Raw genomic sequence first — 19,454 nt, 5'->3', positions numbered from 1 at the left:
GGTCGTTCCCTTTGCATTCCAAAATACACACATGACCTCAGTGCACAATCACTTGGCCATGACATACCCATTTGCATTGTTGATTATTATGGCCCCTTTGAATTAGCACTATGATCCAGTTTAGAGCAAGCTACCTATAACTTATGTTTTTTTTTATTTTTTTATTTCAGCTTTATTTAACCAGGTAGACCTACATACCATGTAAAATGTGGAATGTTGTTGCGTAAGCCTACTCATAGAGAACACAATGACATACATCTCCTGAGATCTCTCTCACTGTCTTTTTTTAACATACATTTACATTACATTTACATTTAAGTCATTTAGCAGACGCTCTTATCCAGAGCGACTTACAAATTGGTGCGTTCACCTTAAGACATCCAATGGAACAGCCACTTTACAATAGTGCATCTAAATCTTTTAAGGGGGGTGAGAAGGATTACTTTATCCTATCCTAGGTATTCCTGAAAGAGGTGGGGTTTCAGGTGTCTCCGGAAGGTGGTGATTGACTCCGCTGTCCTGGCGTCGTGAGGGAGTTTGTTCCACCATTGGGGGGCCAGAGCAGCGAACAGTTTTGACTGGGCTGCGCAGGAACTGTACTTCCTCAGTGGTAGGGAGGCGAGCAGGCCAGAGGTGGATGAACGCAGTGCCCTTGTTTGGGTGTAGGGCCTGATCAGAGCCTGGAGGTACTGAGGTGCCGTTCCCTCACAGCTCCGTAGGCAAGCACCATGGTCTTGTAGCGGATGCGAGCTTCAACTGGAAGCCAGTGGAGAGAGCGGAGGAGCGGGGTGACGTGAGAGAACTTGGGAAGTTTGAACACCAGACGGGCTGCGGCGTTCTGGATGAGTTGTAGGGGTTTAATGGCACAGGCAGGGAGCCCAGCCAACAGCGAGTTGCAGTAATCCAGACGGGAGATGACAAGTGCCTGGATTAGGACCTGCGCTGCTTCCTGTGTGAGGCAGGGTCGTACTCTGCGGATGTTGTAGAGCATGAACCTACAAGAACGGGCCACCGCCTTGATGTTAGTTGAGAACGACAGGGTGTTGTCCAGGATCACGCCAAGGTTCTTAGCGCTCTGGGAGGAGGACACAATGGAGTTGTCAACCGTGATGGCGAGATCATGGAAAGGGCAGTCCTTCCCCGGGAGGAAGAGCAGCTCCGTCTTGCCGAGGTTCAGCTTGAGGTGGTGATCCGTCATCCACACTGATATGTCTGCCAGACATGCAGAGATGCGATTCGCCACCTGGTCATCAGAAGGGGGAAAGGAGAAGATTAATTGTGTGTCGTCTGCATAGCAATGATAGGAGAGACCATGTGAGGTTATGACAGAGCCAATATACCTTAGACATACCTTAAAACCTCTTTGGGCTAGGGGGAAGTATTTTCACATCTGGATGAAAAGCGTGCACAAAGTAAACTGCCTGTAACTCAGGCCCAGAAGCTGCGGATATGCATATAATTGGTAGATTTGGATAGAAAACACTCTAAAGTTTCTAAAAATGTTAACATAATGTCGGTGAGTATAACAGAACTGATATGGCAGGCCAAAACCCGAGGACAAATAAAACATTCCAATGGCTGTCATGGTTATTATGAGGCGGAATCCTCCCAGATTGCAGTTCCTAGGGCTTCCACTAGATGTCAAAAGTCTTTAGAAAGAGTTTCAGGCTTGTTTTTGGAAAAATTAGCTAGAATTTGTAGTTTTTCTAAGTGGCTCCCATTTTGGCTGTAGTGTTTTCATGCGTTTGGATGAGCGCGCATTCTTTGTTGTTTATCTCCGGTAAAGACAATAACGATTCTCCGTCTTAAATTTGATAATTTATTTACGTATTAGGGTACCTGAGGTTTGATTATAAACGTTGTTTGACTTGTTTGGAGAAGTTTATTGGTAACGTTTGGTATTCATTTTGTATGCATTTTGAAGGAGGGAAACCGGTGGATTATTGAATGAAGCGTGCCAGCTAAACTGAGGTTTTGGAGTTATAAAGAAGGTCTTTATCGAACAAAAGGGCCATTTGTGATGTATCTGGGACCTTTTGGAGTGCCAACAGAAGAAGATCTTCAAAGGTAAGGCTTTTATTATATCGCTATTTCTGACTTTCGTGGTGCACCTGCCTGGTTGAAAAATGTTTTTCATGCTTTTGTATGCGGGGCGCTGTCCTCAGATAATCGCATGGTGTGCTTTCGCCGTAAAGCCTTTTTGAAATCTGAACATATCTGGGATCTTTACTTTTAGATCATGAAACATGGAGCTTTACATGTTGCGTTTATATTTTTTTCAGTGTGTATATATATATATATACACATATATAGTGCTTTCGGAAAGTATCCAGACCCCTTGACTTTTTCCACATTTTGTTACATTACAGCCTTATTCTAAAACTTATTAAACTGTTTTTTTCCCTCATCAATCGACCCATAATATTCCATAATGTCAAAGCAAAAACAGGTTTTTAGACATTTTTGCTAATTTATATACAAAAATAAACTGATTTATCACATTCACTTAGGTATTCAAACCCTTTACTCGTACTTTGTTGAAGCTTTTTCGCAGTGATTACAGCCTTGAGTGTTCTTGGGTATGACGCTACAAGCTTGACACACCTGTATTTGGGGAGTTTCTTCCATTCTTCTCTGAAGATCCTCTCAGGCTCTGTCAGGTTGGATGTGGAGCGTTGCTGCAAAGCTATTTTCAGGGCTCTCCAGCGATGTTTGATTGGGTTCAAGTCCGGGCTCTGGCTGGGTCACTGAAAGACATTCAGAGACTTGTCCCGAAGCCATTCCTGCATTGTCTTGGCTGTGTGCTTGGGGTAGTTGTCCTGTTGGAAGGTGAAATTTCACCCAAGTCTGAGGTCCTGAGCCCTCTTGAGCAGGCTTTCATCAAGGATCTCTCTGTACCTTGCTCCATTTATCTTTGCCTTGACTGCACCCAAACTGCACCGCCACAGCATGATGCTGCCACCACCATGCTTCACCGTAGGGATGGTGCCAAGTTTCCTCCAGACGTGACGCTTGGCATTCAGGCCAAAGAGTTCAATCTTGGTTTCATCAGACCAGAGAATCGTGTTTCTCATGGTCTGAGAGTCTTTAGATGGCTTTTGGTGGGCTGCCATGTGCCTTTTACTGATGAGTGGCTTCCGTCTGGCCACTCTACCATTACAAAAGTTCTCAAATCTCTACAGAGGAACTTTAGGGCTCTTTCATGGTGACCATCAGGTTCATGGTCACCTTCCTGACCGAGGCCCTTCACCACAGATCGCTGTGTTCTTGGGGACCTTCAATTCTGCAGAAATGTTTTGGTACTGTTCCCCAGATCTGTGCCTTGACACAGTCCTGTCTCTGAACTCTACGGACAATTCCTTTGACCTCGCTGGTTTTTGCTCTGACATGCTCTGTCAATTGTGGGACCTTATATAGACAGGTGTGTGCCTTTCCAAATCATGTCCAATCAATTGAATTTACCACAAGTGGACTCCAATCAATTGAATATACCACAGGTGGACTCCAATCAAGTTGTAGAAACATCTCAAGGATGATCAATGGAAACAGGATGCATCTGAGCTTAACTTCGAGTCTCATAGCAAAGGGTCTGAATACTTCTGTAAATAAGATATTTCAGTTTTTTTTTGTAATAAATGTATTTATTTATTTCTAAAAACCTGTTTTCTCTTTGTCAATATGTGGTATTGTGTGTAGGTTGCTGAGGATTTGTATTTATTTAATCAATTTTAGAGTAAGGCTGGTTGAGTGGAAAAAGTCAAAAACTTTCCAAAGCCACTGTAAACACATTAAAGTACACACACTTTAAGGGCCAATCGGCAGTTGAAACAATAACAAATGAAACAGGATTCACCTGAGCTTAATTTCGAGTCTCCGATCACAATTTGTGGATTGTTTACGTGCTACCGTTACTTTGCTACCTGACAACATTACGGTTGTATATATTATTTTATTCCCTCGCTCTACTTTTTTCATTCAACTTTTTCACCCCTGACGCTTTATCTGGACATGGTTCTACACGGGTTCTACACAACCTCCACCAGCCGAAGCTAAGTGGTAACATTAACATTATTCCTTGAAGTGTAGCAACGCATGAAACAGCATCCGTCGCACAGTCCACGCAGCTGGACAATTTTCTGACTTCTGGAAGGAAATGCTGTAGGAATGCTCAACCGGTGTCGCTCATTCAGCCGACATAAACTTTCAACCTGTTCTCCCCATTAAGCAACGAGTTGGAGTCAGAGGCTGAGCCTTCCCTGGTCTCTCCTCCACCCGTTACGGGGTCTGAGACACCGAAGCCTCCCACCATTAGCTCTGACAAATTGAAAACCCTAGTCATTGGAGACTCCATTACCCGCAGCATTAGACTTTAAAAAATCATCCATTTTACATTACATTTACATTTAAGTCATTTAGCAGACGCTCTTATCCAGAGCGACTTACAAATTGGTGCGTTCACCTTAAGACATCCAGTGGAACAGCCACTTTACAATAGTGCATCTAAATCTTTTAAGGGGGGGGGGGGGGTGAGAAGGATTACTTTATCCTATCCTAGGTATTCCTGAAAGAGGTGGGGTTTCAGGTGTCTCCGGAAGGTCCACATCCATCCAGCGATCATACACTGTTTACCAGGGAGCAAGGCTACCGACGTCAAGGCTAATCTGAAGATGGTGCTGGCTAAGTCTAAAACTGGCGAGTATAGGGATATTGTTACCCACATCAGCTAGAAAGATGTGTCGGCATCGAGTAATTGTCTCTGGCCCCCTCCCAGTTAGGGGGAGTGATGAGCTCTACAGCAGAGTCTCACAACTGAATCGCTGGTTGAAAACTGATTTCTGCCCCTCGGGGGAGATAGAATTGGCCCTCTTTCTGGGACTCACCCACAAACAGGCCCAAGCCTGGCCTGCTAAGGAGTGACGGACTCTATCCTAGCTCGAGGGGTTCTCTTATCTATGAACATAGACAGGGTTCTAACTCCTCTAGCTCCACAATGAGATAGGGTGCAGGCCAGGCAGCATGCTGTTAGCCAACCTGCCAGCATAGTGGAGTCTGTCACTAGCACAGTCAGTGTAAGTCAGCTCAGCTTTCCCCATTGAGACCGTGTTTGTGTCTCGATCTAGGTTGGGCAAAACTAAACGTGGCGGTGGTCGCCTTAGCAATCTCACTGGAATAAATCTCACTGGAATCTCCATTCCTGTCATTATTGAAAGAGATTGTGATATCTCACATCTCAAAATGGGGCTACTTAAATGTTAGATCCCTCACTTCCAGGCAGTTATAGTCAATTAACTAATCACTGATCATAATCTTGATGTGATTGGCCTGACTGAAACATGGCTTAAGCCTGATGAATTTACTGTGTTAAATTAGGCCTCTCCTGGTTACACTAGTGACCATATCCCCCGCGCATCCCGCAAAGGCGGAGGTGTTGCTAACATTTACAATACCAAATTTCAATTTACAAAATCAAAAGTGACTGCATTTTCGTCTTTTGAGTTTCCAGTCAAATCAAATCTAATTTTATTTGTCACATACACATGGTTAGCAGATGTTAATGCGAGTGTAGCGAAATGCTTGTGTTTCTAGTTCCGACAATGCAGTAATAACCAACGAGTAATCTAACCTAACAATTCCAAAACTACTCCCTTATACACACAAGTGTAAAGGGATAAAGAATATGTACATAAAGATACAGTGCCTTGCGAAAGTATTCGGCCCCCTTGAACTTTGCGACCTTTTGCCACATTTCAGGCTTCAAACATAAAGATATAAAACTGTATTTTTTTGTGAAGAATCAACAACAAGTGGGACACAATCATGAAGTGGAACGACATTTATTGGATATTTCAAACTTTTTTGGGCGTGCAAAATTATTCAGCCCCTTTACTTTCAGTGCAGCAAACTCTCTCCAGAAGTTCAGTGAGGATCTCTGAATGATCCAATGTTGACCTAAATGACTAATGATGATAAATACAATCCACCTGTGTGTAATCAAGTCTCCGTATAAATGCACCTGCACTGTGATAGTCTCAGAGGTCCGTTAAAAGCCTACACGAACAAGTTCTGGCCTGGTTTAGATCTTATCTGTCGGAAAGATATCAGTTTGTCTCTGTGGATGGTTTGTCCTCTGACAAATCAACTGTACATTTCGGTGTTCCTCAAGGTTCCATTTTAGGATTACTATTGTTTTCACTATATATTTTACCTCTTGGTGATATCATTTGGAAACATAATTTTAACTTTCACTGCTATGCGGACAGCTGTACATTTCGATGAAACATGGTGAAGCCCAAAAATTGCCCTCCCTGGAAGCCTGTGTTTCAGCCATAAGGAAGTGTATGGCGGCAAATGTTTTACTTTTAAACTTGGACAGAGGTGCTAGTTCTAGGTTGATAGTTGTAGAGTCGTCTCAAATAAAACTGTGAAGGACCTCGGCATTACTCAGGACCTTGATCTCTCTTTTGACGAACATTTCAAGAATATTTCAAGGACAGCTTTTTTCCATCTTCGTAACATTGCAAAAATCTGAAACTTTCTCTCCAAAAATGATCCCTGTATCCCTGCTTTTGTCACTACTAGATTAAACTACTGCAATGCTCTACTTTCATAAATACACTTCATTTAGTGCTAAACATGGCTGCTAGAATCTTGACTAGAACTAAAACATTTGTGGATAAGGAAGAGTGTTTTGAATACTGATGTAAACCATTCTGGTTATAACCTTTTTCGGCAAGACAGATCTTCCAAAGGTGGGGGAGTGGCAATCTTTACCAAGAATCACCTTCAGTGCTCGGTTGTCTCCACCAAGTCTATCTCCAAACAATCTTATTCACTGGTTTTATATATTAAACATTCAAATAGCTCTTTGTTGACTGTTGCTGGGTGCTATCGCCCTCCATCAGCACCGGCCTGTACCCTACCTGCCCTCCTGGCCCCTTACACAAAATCTGATGCTTGAACCACCTGACCAAGTCCTAAAGCAATGGGACTCCCTAAATATTTCTCAGATTATTACCAATCCCACAAGGTATGACTCCAAACACCCAGAAAAGGCTACTCTCCACAATGTTATCCTCACAAATAATCCTGACAGGTATCAGTCTGGTGTTTTCTGTAATTACCTTAGTGATCACTGTTTAACAGCCTGTGTTCGTAATGGCTGCTCAGTGAAACTACCTGTCCTGATTTGTCATAGACACTTGCTGAAAAACTTTAATGAGCGAGCCTTCCTTCATGAACTGGCCTCTGTAAAATGTTATAGAATCAGCTTGATCCCCTCTGTCGAGGATGCTTGGACCTTTTTTTAAAATATTTTCAGTGGTATTGTTAACAAACACGACCCACGTAAAGAAAATGAGAATTAAAAACAGGTTCAGCCCCTGGTTTGACCGTGATCTTGCAGAGTTACTCCACCTCAAGAATTGCATTTGGCGAAAGGCTCGGCACACGCATACTCAGGCAAATGAGAAATAAGTGCACTCAGGCTATCCGGAGCGGCAGGGTAGCCTAGTGGTTAGAGCGTTGGACTAGTAACCGGAAGGTTGCGAGTTCAAATCCCCGAGCTGACAAGGTACAAATCTGTCGTTCTGCCCCTGAACAGGCAGTTAACCCACTGTTCCTAGGCCGTCATTGAAAATAAGAATGTGTTCTTAACTGACTTGCCTGGTTAACTAAAGGTAAAAAAAAAAAAAAAAAATCCGGCAGGCCAAAGGTAGAACTAGGTTCTGGAAAATGATTAAAGACCTGGAGAATAAACCCTCCTCCTCACAGCTGCCCGTGTCCCTTAAAGTTGATTATGTGGTTGTTACTGACAAGAAGCACATGGCTGAGCTCTTTAAACACCACTTCATTAAGTCAGGATTCCTATTTGACTCAGTCATGCCTCCTTGCCCGTCCAACATTTCCTCATCTCCCACCCCTTCTAATGCGACTATCTCCGATGCTTCTCCCTCTTTTTCCCCTGCTACAAAGTTTCTCCCAGCAGGCAGTCACTGAGCCCGAGGTGCAAGAGGAGCTCCTGAAACTTGACCCCAAAAAAACATCTGGGTCAGATGGTTTAGACCCTTTCTTCTTTAAGGTTGCTGTCCCTGTCATCGCCAGCCCATCTCCAACCTTTTAAACCTGTCTCTCCTTTCTGGGGAGGTTCCCACTGCTTGGAAGGCAGCCACGGTTCATCCTTTATTCAAAGGGGGAGATCAAGCTGATTCTAACTGTTATAAGCCTATTTCTATTTTGCCTGTTTATCAAAAGCGTTGGAAAAACTTGTCAATAGTCAACTGATTGGCTTGCCCTTGATTCTAAGCAATGTTGTGCTGCTATTTTTATTGACTTGGCCAAAGCTTTTGATACAGTAGACCATTCCATTATTGTGGGCCTGCTAAGGAGTATTGGTGTCTCTGAGGGGTCTTTGGCCTGGTTTGCTAAGTACCTCTCTCAAAGAGTGCAGTGTATAAAGTCAGAAAATCTGCTGTCTCAGCCACTGCCTGTCACCAAGGGAGTACCAGTCTCAATCCTAGGCCCCACGCTCTTCTCAATTTACATCAACAACATAGCTCAGGCAGTAGAAAGCTCTCTCATCCATTTATATGCCGATGATACAGTCTTATACTCAGCTGGCCCCTCCCCAGATTTTGTGTTAAATGCTCTACAACAAAGCTTTCTTAGTGTCCAACAAGCTTTCTCTACCATTAACCTTGTTCTGAACACCTCCAAAACAAAGGTCATGTGGTTTGGTAAGAAGAATGCCCCTCTCCCCACAGGTGTGATTACTACCTCTGAGGGTTTAGAGCTTGAGGTAGTCACCTCATACAAGTACGTGGGAGTATGGCTAGACGGTACACTGTCCTTATCTCAGCACATATCAAAGCTGCAGGCTAAAGTTAAATCAAGACTTGTTTTTTTCTGTCATAATCGCTCCTCTTTCACCCCAGCTGCCAAACTAACCCTGATTCAGATGACCAGCCTACCCATACTAGATTACGGAGACATCATTTATAGATCAGCAGGTAAGGGTGCCCTCGAGTGGCTAGATGTTCTTTACCATTCGGCCATCAGATTTTCCACCAATGCTCCTGATAGGACACATCACTGCACTCTATACTCCTCTGTAAACTGGTAATCTCTGTATACCCGTCGCAAGACCAACTGGTGATGCTTATTTATCTTCTCTATGGTCTGTGGGACGCTAGCATCCCACCTGGCCAACATCCAGTGAAATTGTAGACCGCCGAATTCAAAAACAGAAATACTCATTATAAAAATTAATAAAATAAACATACAAGTGTTATACATCGGCTGAAAGATGAACTTCTTGTTAACCTCTTGATTCTAGCCATCCCGGATCCGGGATCATTACAGCCTCAAGCTCATTACCATAACGCAACGTTAACTATTCATGAAAATCGCAAATGAAATGAAATAAATATGCTAGCTCTCAAGCTTAGCCTTTTGTTAACAACACTGTCATCTCAGATTTTCAAAATATGCTTTTCAACCATAGCAAAACAAGCATTTGTGTAAGATTATTGATAGCTAGCATAGCATTTAGCGTAGCATTCAGCGGACAACATTTTCACAAAAACAAGAAAAGCATTCAAATAAAATCATTTACCTTTGAAGAACTTCAGATGTTTTCAATGAGGAGACTCTCAGTTAGATAGCAAATGTTCAGTTTTTCCCAAAATATTATTTGTTTAGGACAAATTGCTCCGTTTTGTCATTCACGTTTGGCTACGAAAAAAACCTGTATCCAGGAGTGTATTTATCCCCGCAAGCTCATTAGTATAACACAACGTTACCTATTCATGAAAATCGCAAATGAAATTAAATAAATATATTAGCTCTCAAGCTTAGCCTTTTGTTAACAACACTGTCATCTCAGATTTTCAAAATATGCTTTTCAACCATAGCAAAACAAGCATTTGTGTAAGATTATTGATAGCTAGCGTAGCATTTAGCGTAGCATTCAGCAGGCAACATTTTCACAAAAACAAGAAAAGCATTCAAATAAAATCATTTACCTTTGAAGAACTTCGGATGTTTTCAATGAGGAGACTCTCAGTTAGATAGCAAATGTTTACCCGTCGCAAGACCAACTGGTGATGCAAAGATTCTTTGTGTAGGAGAAATCGCTCCGTTTTGTTCGTCACGTTTGGCTACCAAATGAAAACGAAAATTCAGTCATCAAAACGCCAAACTTTTTTCCAAATTAACTCCATAATATCGACTGAAACATGGTAAACGTTGTTTAGAATCAATCCTCAAGGTGTTTTTCACATATCTCTTCGATGATATATCGTTCGTGGAAGTCTGCTCTCTCCTCTGAATCACATGGAAGAATGCTTGCAGCTGGAGATTGATTACGCACCAATTTCGACAAAGGACACCGGGCGGACACCTGGTAAATGTAGTCTCTTATGGCCAATCTTCCAATGATATGCCTACAAACACGTCACAATGCTGCAGACACCTTGGGGAAACGGCAGAAAGTGTAGACTCGTTCAGGGCGCATTCACAGCCATATAAGGAGACAATGGAAAACAGCGCCTCAAAAAGTTTGCTCATTTCCTGTTTGAAGTTTCATCTTGGTTTCGCCTGTAGCATCAGTTCTGTGGCACTCACAGATAATATCTTTGCAGTTTTGGAAACGTCAGAGTGTTTTCTTTCCAAAGCTGTCAATTATATGCATAGTCGAGCATCTTTGCATGACAAAATATCTTGTTTAAAACGGGAACGTTTTTTCATCCAAAAATGAAATACTACCCCTAGTGTTCCAAGAGGTTAATCCAACCTCTGTGTCAGATTTCAAAAAGGCTTTTACGGTGAAAGCATACCATGCAATTATCTGAGGACAGCGCCCAGCAGACAAATCATTACAAACAGTTACCAGCCAAGTAGAGCGTTACAAAAGTCAGAAATAGCAATAAAATTAATCACTTACCTTTGATGATCTTCATATGGTTGCACTTACAAGACTCATATTTACTCAATAAATGTTCATTTTGTTCAATAAAGTCCCTTTTTATATCCAAAGACCTCCGTTTTGTTGGCGCGTTTTGTTCAGTAATCCACAGGCTCAAAGGCAGTCATAACAGGCAGACGAAAAATCCGAAAAGTATCAGTAAAGTTCGTGGAAACATGTCAAACGATTTTTATAATCAATCCTCAGGTTGTTTTTAGTCATAATAATCAATAATATTTCAACCGGACAATAACGTTGTCAATAAAAAAGGAAAACAAGAAAGCACTCTCTCGGTCGCATGCAGCAGACAGCTCTGGTGACTTTCCCAGACCACTCATTCAGAGTGGTCTTACTCCCTCATTTTTCAGAATACAAGCCTGAAACAATTTCTAAAGACAGTTGACATCTATTGGAAGCCATAGGAAGTGCACTTTGAGTCCTAAGTCATTGGAATCTGTATAGGCAGTCAATGGAAAACTGCAAACATAAAAAATCCCACTTCCTGGATGGATTTTTCTCAGGTTTTCGCCTGCCATATCAGTTCGGTTATACTCACAGACATTATCTTAGAGTGTTTTCTATCCAAATCTACCAATTATATGCATATCCTAGCTTCTGCGCCTGAGAAACAGGCAGTTTACTTTGGGCACACTTTTCATCCGGAGATTAAAATAGTGCCCCCTACCCTAGTGAGGTTATGAAACCCTCTTAGGCCTCGTCTTTTGAGTTCGCTGCAGCTAGCGACTGGAACGAGCTGCAACAAACACTCAAACTGGACAGTTTTATCTCAATCTCTTAATTCAAAGACTCAATCATGGACACACTTACTGACAGTTGTGGCTGCTTTGCTTGATGTATTGTTGTCTCTACCTTCCTACCCTCTGTGCTGTTGTCTGTTCCCAATCATGTTTGTACCATGTTGTTTTGCTACCATGCTGTGTTGTTGTGTGTTGCTGCCTTGCTATGTTGTTGTCTTAGGTCTCTCTTTATCTAGTGTTGTGTTGTATCTCTTGCTGTGATGTGTGTTTTGTCCTATATTTATATGTTATTTTTTTAAATCCCAGCCCCCGTCCCCGCAGGAGGTCTTTTGCTTTCTGGGAGGCCGTCACTGTAAATAATAATTTGTTTTTAAACTGACTTGCCTAGTTAAATAAAGGTTACATAAATAAATAAATGAAGGCTGATTTCAAGATTTTACTGCTAAACTACAAGGCATTACATGAGCTTGCTGCTACCTATCTTTACAATATAAAGATCTTTCCACATACACTATTGTCCCTAGAATTTCTAAGCAAACAGCTGGAGGCAGGGCTTTCTCTTATAGAGCTAATTTCTTATTGAATGGTCTGCCTACCCATGTGAGAGACACAGACTCGGCCTCGAACTTTAAGTCTTTATTGAAGACTCATCTCTTCAGTAGGTCCTATGATTGAGTGTAGTCTCGCCCAGGGGTGTGAAGGTGAACGGAAAGGCACTGGAGCAACGAACCACCCTTGCTGTCTCTGATTGGCCGGTTCCCCTCTCTCCACTGGGATTCTCTGCCTCGAACCCTATTACAGTCATTGGCTTACTGGTGCTTTTCCATGCCGTCCCTAGGAGGGGTGTGTCACTTGAGTGGGTTGAGTCACTGACGTGATCTTCCTGTCCCGGGTTGGCGCCCCCCTCGGGTTCGTGCCGTGGGTGAGGTCTTCGGGCCATGCCGTGGGGGAGGTCTTTGTGGGCTATACTCGGCCTTGTTTCAGGGTAGTAAGTTGGTGGTTTGAAGACATCCCTCCAGTGGCTGTGCTGTGGAAAAGTGGGTGGGGTTATATCCTGCCTGGTTGGCCCTGTCGGGGGGTATCGTCGGACGGGGCCACAGTGTCTCCTGTCTCAGCCTCCAGTATTGATGCTGCAATAGTTTGTGTCGGGGGCTCTATTTATCCTGTCTTATTCGGTGTCCTGTGTGAATTTATTTGAATTGTTTTACTTCTTAGGGCACGGTGGGACGGTAGCGTCCCACCTGGCCAACATCCGGTGAAATTGTAGAGCGCCAAATTCAAAAATACCAAATTCAAATATTTAACATTCTTGAGAATATATGTGTTATAAATCAAAATAAAGGGTAACTTCTTGTTACCAGCCACTGTGTCAGATTTCAAAAAGGCTTTACGGCGAAAGCAAACCATGTGATTATCTGAGGACAGCATCCCGCATCAAACACATGAAAATCATATTTCAACCAGGCAGGTGCGCCACAAAAGTCAGAAATGGCAAAATAATTAATGCCTTACCTTTGAAGATCTTCTTCTGTTGGCATTCCAAAATGTCCCAGAAACATCACAAATGGTTCTTTTGTTTGATAATGTCCTTCTTTATGTCCCAAAAATGTCCATTTATATGGCGCGTTTTATTCAGAAATACACCAGTTTCAACTCGCCCAACATGCCTACAAATATCTGAGTTACCTGTAAACTTGGTCCAGCCGCTTTGGTCCAAACATGGTCCAAACATTTCAAACAACGTTCCTAATCAAATCAAATCAAAGTTGATTTGTCACGTGTGCCAAATACAACAGGTATTAAAAAGAGGGGTTGGCGAGTCGTGGGACACAATGTAGATAGCCCGGTTAGCCAATGTGCGGGAGCACTGGTTGGTCGGGCCAATCCAATCCAACCTCAGATACCCTAAAACGTAAATAATCGATACAATTTAAGACGGAATAAACTGTTTCTAATACCGGATAAAAACCATGTGAAGTGCGCTCCAGTTCACGCGCACCAACAGTAGAGTCCACCTGGAGTGACACTTACAATGAATAGGACTACTTCTTCATTTCTCAAAAGAAAAACATCGAACAATTTCTGAAGACTGTTGACATCTAGTGGAAGACATAGGAACTGCAACCAGGTTCCTAATAATAAGGGTATCCCAAAAAAACTATTGGAAAATCCTATGACCTAAATATTTTTTACCCCTGGATGGTTTGTCCTCGGGGTTTTGCCTGCCAAATCAGTTCTGTTATACTCACAGACATTATTTAACCTGTTGCGACGAGCCATCCCGGATCCGGGATCGTGAATACAGCCTCAAGCTCATTACCATAACGCAACGTTTACTATTCATGAAAATCGCAAATGAAATTAAATCAATATGCTAGCTCTCAAGCTTAGATTTTTGTTAACAACACTGTCATCTCAGATTTTCAAAATATGCTTCTCAACCATTGCAAAACAAGCATTTGTGTAACACTATTGATAGCTAGCGTAGCATTTAGCGTAGCATTTAGCGTTAGCATTCAGCAGGCAACATTTTCACAAAAAAACAGAAAAACATTCAAATAAAATCATTTACCTTTGAAGAACTTCAGATGTTTTCAATGAGGAGACTCTCAGTTAGATAGCAAATGTTCAGTTTTTACAAAAAGATTATTTGTGCAGGACAAATCGCTCCGTTTTCTGCGTCACGTTTAGCTACGAAAGAAACCTGTGTCCAGGATTGTGTAAATCTATCCGCAAGCTCATTAGCATAATGAATGAAATAAAAATGAAATAAATCTATTTGCTCTCAAGCTTAGCCTTTTGTTAACAACACTGTCATCTCAGATTTAAAAAAGATGCTTCTCAACCATTGCAAAACAAGCATTTGTGTAACACTATTGATAGCCTAGCATAGTATTATGCCTGACATGCCTGACATTCAGCAAGCAACATTTTCACAAAAACCAGAAAAACATTCAAATAAAATAATTTACCTTTGAAGAACTTCAGATGTTTTCAATGAGGAGACTCTCAGTTAGATTGCAAATGTTCCGTTTTTACAAAAATATTATTTGTGTTGACAAATCGCTCCATTTTCTCCATCATGTTTGGGTAAGAAAAAAAACGACAATTAAGTCATTAAAACGTGAACTTTTTTCCAAATTAACTCCATAATATCGACAGAAACATTGCAAACCGATGTTTAGAATCAATCCTCAAGGTGTTTTTCACATATCTATCGACGATAAATCCATCGTGGCAGTTGACTTTCTCTTCTGAAGAAATGGAACGCACATGGTCCTAGAGATTACGCAATAATTTCGACACAGGACACCGGGCGGACCCCTGGTAAATGTAGTCTCTTATGGTCAATCTTCCAATGATATGCCTACAAATGTCACAATGCTGCAGACATCTTGGACGAACGGCAGAGAGCTCAAGTTCATTCATGGCACATTCACAGCCATATAAGGAGACGATGGGAAACAGAGCCTCAAATATTCTGCTAATTTCCTGTTTGAGGTTTCATCTTGGTTTCGCCTGTAGCATGAGTTCTGTGGCACTCACAGATCATATCTTTGCAGTTTTGAAAACGTCAGAGTGTTTTCTTTCCAAAGCTGCCAATTATATGCATAGTCGAGCATCTTTTCGTGACAAAATATTGCGCTTAAAACGGGCACGTTTTTTTTTTATCCAATAATGACATAGCGCCCCCATAGGTTGAAGAGGTTAACCGTTTTAGAAACTTTAGAGTGTTTTCTATCCAAATCAATCAATTATATGCATATCCCAGCTTCTGGGCCTGAGTAACAGGCAGTTTACTTTGAACACAACATATAGAGAGGTTAAAAATGATTTCACCTTTATTTAACCAGGTAGGCCAGTTGAGAACAAGTTCTCATTTACAACTGCGACCTGGCATTAAGCATGCTCCCTCTAATTCTCTCTTCTCTCGGAGGACCTGAGCCCTAGGACCATTCCTCAGGACTACCTTGCCTGATGACTCCTTGCTGTCCCCAGTCCACCTGGTCGTGCTGCTGCTCCAGTTTCAACTGTTCTTTCTGCGACTATGGAACCCTGACCTGTTCACCGGACGTGTTACCTTGTCCCGGACCTGCTGTCTCTAACTCTGAATGATCGGCCATGAAAAGCCAACTGACATTTACTACTGATGTGCTAACCTGTTGCACACTCTACAACCACTGTGACTATTATTATTTGACCCTGCTGGTAAAACGTCTATGAATGTTTTAACATTTTGGCCAACTTGGCTAATCTCCACCCTGCACAGCCAGAAAAGGACTGGCCAACCCTCAGAGCCTGGTTCCTCTCTAGGTTTCTTCCTAGGTTTTGGCCTTTCTAGCCACCGTGCTTCTACATCTGCATTGCTTGCTGTTTGGGGTTTTAGGCTGAGTTTCTGTACAGCACTTTGTGACATCGGCTGATGTTAAAAGGGCTTTAGAAATACATTTGATTGAAATTTGATTGATAGCAAAGGGTCTGAATAATTCTGTAAATAAGGTATTTCTGTTTTTTATTTGTAATACATTTACAAACTTTTCAAAAAACTTGTTTTCGCTTTGTCTTTATGGGGTTTTGTGTGTAGGTTGCTGAGGATTTTTATTTAGTTAATCAATTTCAACAAAATGTGGAAAAGGTCAAGGGGTCTGAATACTTTCCAAAGGCACTGTATATACAGTAAAGTACACACACTTAAGGGCAAATAAGCAGTTGAAACAATAACAAAGCGTTCTCCCCACCACTGTTTCCATAAAAAGCTGAGGGATGGGGCTGGAGATATAATCACTTTCAAATTCATGGACAGCGATATGGATGTGTCCATGATATCGAAATTGTATCTCTAACCATGTTTTGAGGCTATACAGTGTTTGTTTACATTTACTTTGTTTACTAGCATTGGAGTAAAACAAGCTTATATTTTGTGTTCTGATGGGGTACAGCGGTTAAACTATGCTCATGAGGCATTTAAGTTATATTCTTCAAGAATCAATTGGTACATATTATAAATTTAGTCCAATAACGGATTAAGCAACTGCTGATTGCCCCTTTTAAAGATTATCTCTAGAACTTTTGTTTACTTCTGCCAGTAGTTCTGAAAGTACCGGCCACGAAAATTGCGTACTACGTCACAAATGTGCAGATATGTGCACCATGTAATTGCTCTCTCTCTTGCTCTACTGTGTGCATGTCCTGCTAGCTGTCACACAAATGGCGAGGTTCTGAAGCTCATTGGCATAAATTCAAATTTCTATTGGGCTGGCCCTTGTGGGGGTAAATGTAGGGAAAATGGTGTCGCACAGATGCCAGAAAACAGTGGATTTCAAACTAGGCATTTCGTGACTAATTCAGGTAAGACAATAATTATGCTCAAAGATTATGCATGTATGAACTAATTATTGACACATCCAGCCCAAAGCGGGAGGTTTAAAAAAAAATCTTACTACCGGGCCATGTCTTAAAGGGTAAAAAAAACATGTTTTGAGCAAAATATAGGTTTTTTTAGACACAAATTCAAGGAGTTGGCATTTCAAGGAGTTGGTCTGATGGGTGCACTCTGAGGTCATCGGCCTCCCCCCTTGCGTGCGGGAACAAAAGAAGAGCAATAGCGGACAAAACAGGAAAGGCCCACCCCCCCCACTTGTGCCATGTCATGAGGATACCTGGACTGCCTATTTAGATTTGTTAAGTAAATCAGATGATAAATTAGGTGCTAGGGAACCTGAAGCAGGTCTTTAACAATGTATTACAGTCATAAAACAGATGTAAGGTGTAATTTGATTCTATTTTATGTATGGAGTATACTACTGACCATGTGGCTCCCTTATGTTTCTCCTGTTGTTCCAGATTGGTGCTACCAGTCCCAGCATACCTGTGCCACCCCTTGTAATGGTGATTTTGATACACCGTGACTGAACTTTCCATGCAACACACTGCACTGACTTGGATCCTCTCTTACCTTTGTGTCACAGTCACAAGTTCAAGTTGTTAAAAGGAGGGAGTTGACAGTTACAGCCACAAATCCACTTCCTCTACACCCACCTATCCATCCATACCTGTCCCTCCCTAACCTCCCATTTAAACACTTACCCTTTCAAAACAGTTTTACTCAGACAAACATAAACTTGAACATTCCTCGTTTGGGGCTTGCGGTCAGGGCTTGATGGTGTACAGTATTTTCTCTCCTCACCGTTCTACAGGACCTGAGAAGTGGTACCATGCCAACAAAGACTGTGAAGGCAGAGCCCAATCCCCCATCAACATCGTCCACAGGAAGACCCTACCAGATGAGCGCCTCACACCCTTCCAGTTCAGAAAATACCAGGATTCCTTCAGTGGCCTGATCAAAAACAATGGACACTCTGGTATGTTTAATTTAGGCCAGTCTATATAAATGTTTGTGGTCATACGCACATCCTTAAAAACATACACTACCGGTCAAAAGTTTTAGAACACCTACTCATTCAAGGGTTTTTCTTAATTTGTACTATTTTCTATATCGTAGAATAATAGTGAAGACATCAAAACTACGAAATAACACATGGAATCATGTAGTATTGGATAGAAAACACTCTTGACGTTTCTAAAACTGTTAAAATAATGTATGTGAGTATAACAGATGTCTAGATGTCAACAGTCCTTTGAAAGAGTTTCAGGCTTGTTTTTTGAAAAATTAGCTAGAATTTGTAGTTTTTCTAGGTGGCTCCCATTTTGACTGTAGTATTGTGGGGCGCGTGGATGAGAGCGCACACGTTGTTATTTATCTCAGGTAATGAACATACTATTCTCCGTCTTAAATTGTATTGTTTATTTACGTATTAGGGTATCTGAGGATTGATTAGAAACATTGTTTGACTTGTTTGGACGAAGTTTATTGGTAACTTTTGATTTGTATGCATTTTGAACGAGGGAAACTGAATTACTGAATCAAGCGCGCCAACTAAACTGACTTTTTTGGGATATAAAGAAGGTCTTTATCGAACAAAAGGACCATTTGTTATGTGTCTGGGACCCTTGGGATTGCAAACAGAGGAAGATCTTCAAAGGTAAGGGATTTATTTCATCGCTATTTCTGCCTCTGCTTGTTTGGAAAATGTTTGTAATGCTTTCGCAAGAGGGGCGCTGTCCTCAGATAATCGCATGGTATGCTTTCGCCGTAAAGCCTTTTTGAAATCTGACAAAGCGTCTGGATTAACAAGAAGTTAAGCTTTTAAATGATGTAGGACACTTGTATTTTCATGAATGTTCAATATTACGATTTTGTATTTGGCGTGCTCCGATTTCACCAGATGTTGTCGATTTTGATCCCACTAGAGGGATTTTACGCACCAAGAGGTTACTGACCATTTCGAATCCCACCGTACCTTCTCCACTATGCATTCTTGTTTCAGAGCTGGTCATGGGTACACCTCAGCCACGCTCAAGGTCCTAAACGATATCATAACGGCCATCGATAAGAGACATGACTGTGCAGCCGTATTCATCGACCTGGCCAAGGTTTTCGACTCTGTCAATCACCACATTCTTATCAGCATGCTCAACAGCATTGGTTTCTCACATGACTGCCTTGCCTGGTTCACCAACTACTTCTCAGATAGAGTTCAGTGTGTAAAATCGGAGGGCCTTTTGTCCGGACCTCTGGCAGTCTCTATGGGGGTGCCATAGGGTTCAATTCTCGGGCCGACTCTCTTCTCTGTATACATCAATGATGTCGCTCTTGCTGCTGGTGATTCTTTGAT

General features: G+C 41.9%; 1 protein-coding gene across 2 annotated transcripts in view; it reads left to right on the top strand.

Moving 5' to 3' along the window:
* The window catches only part of LOC115105384 (carbonic anhydrase 4-like), a 31,142-nt gene that overhangs the window by 2,201 nt on the left and 9,487 nt on the right, over window positions 1–19,454 (top strand). For both annotated transcript variants that reach the window (XM_029627365.2, XM_029627363.2), the window contains exons 2-3: window positions 17,563–17,607; window positions 17,916–18,080. In XM_029627365.2, coding sequence (XP_029483225.1) covers window positions 17,563–17,607; window positions 17,916–18,080 — 210 coding nt within the window. The remainder of the gene's footprint in view (window positions 1–17,562; window positions 17,608–17,915; window positions 18,081–19,454) is intronic.

The sequence above is a fragment of the Oncorhynchus nerka genome, linkage group LG22, assembly GCF_034236695.1.
Source record: "Oncorhynchus nerka isolate Pitt River linkage group LG22, Oner_Uvic_2.0, whole genome shotgun sequence".
NCBI lineage: Eukaryota > Metazoa > Chordata > Actinopteri > Salmoniformes > Salmonidae > Oncorhynchus > Oncorhynchus nerka.
This window is presented reverse-complemented; position numbering and strand designations above follow the sequence as displayed.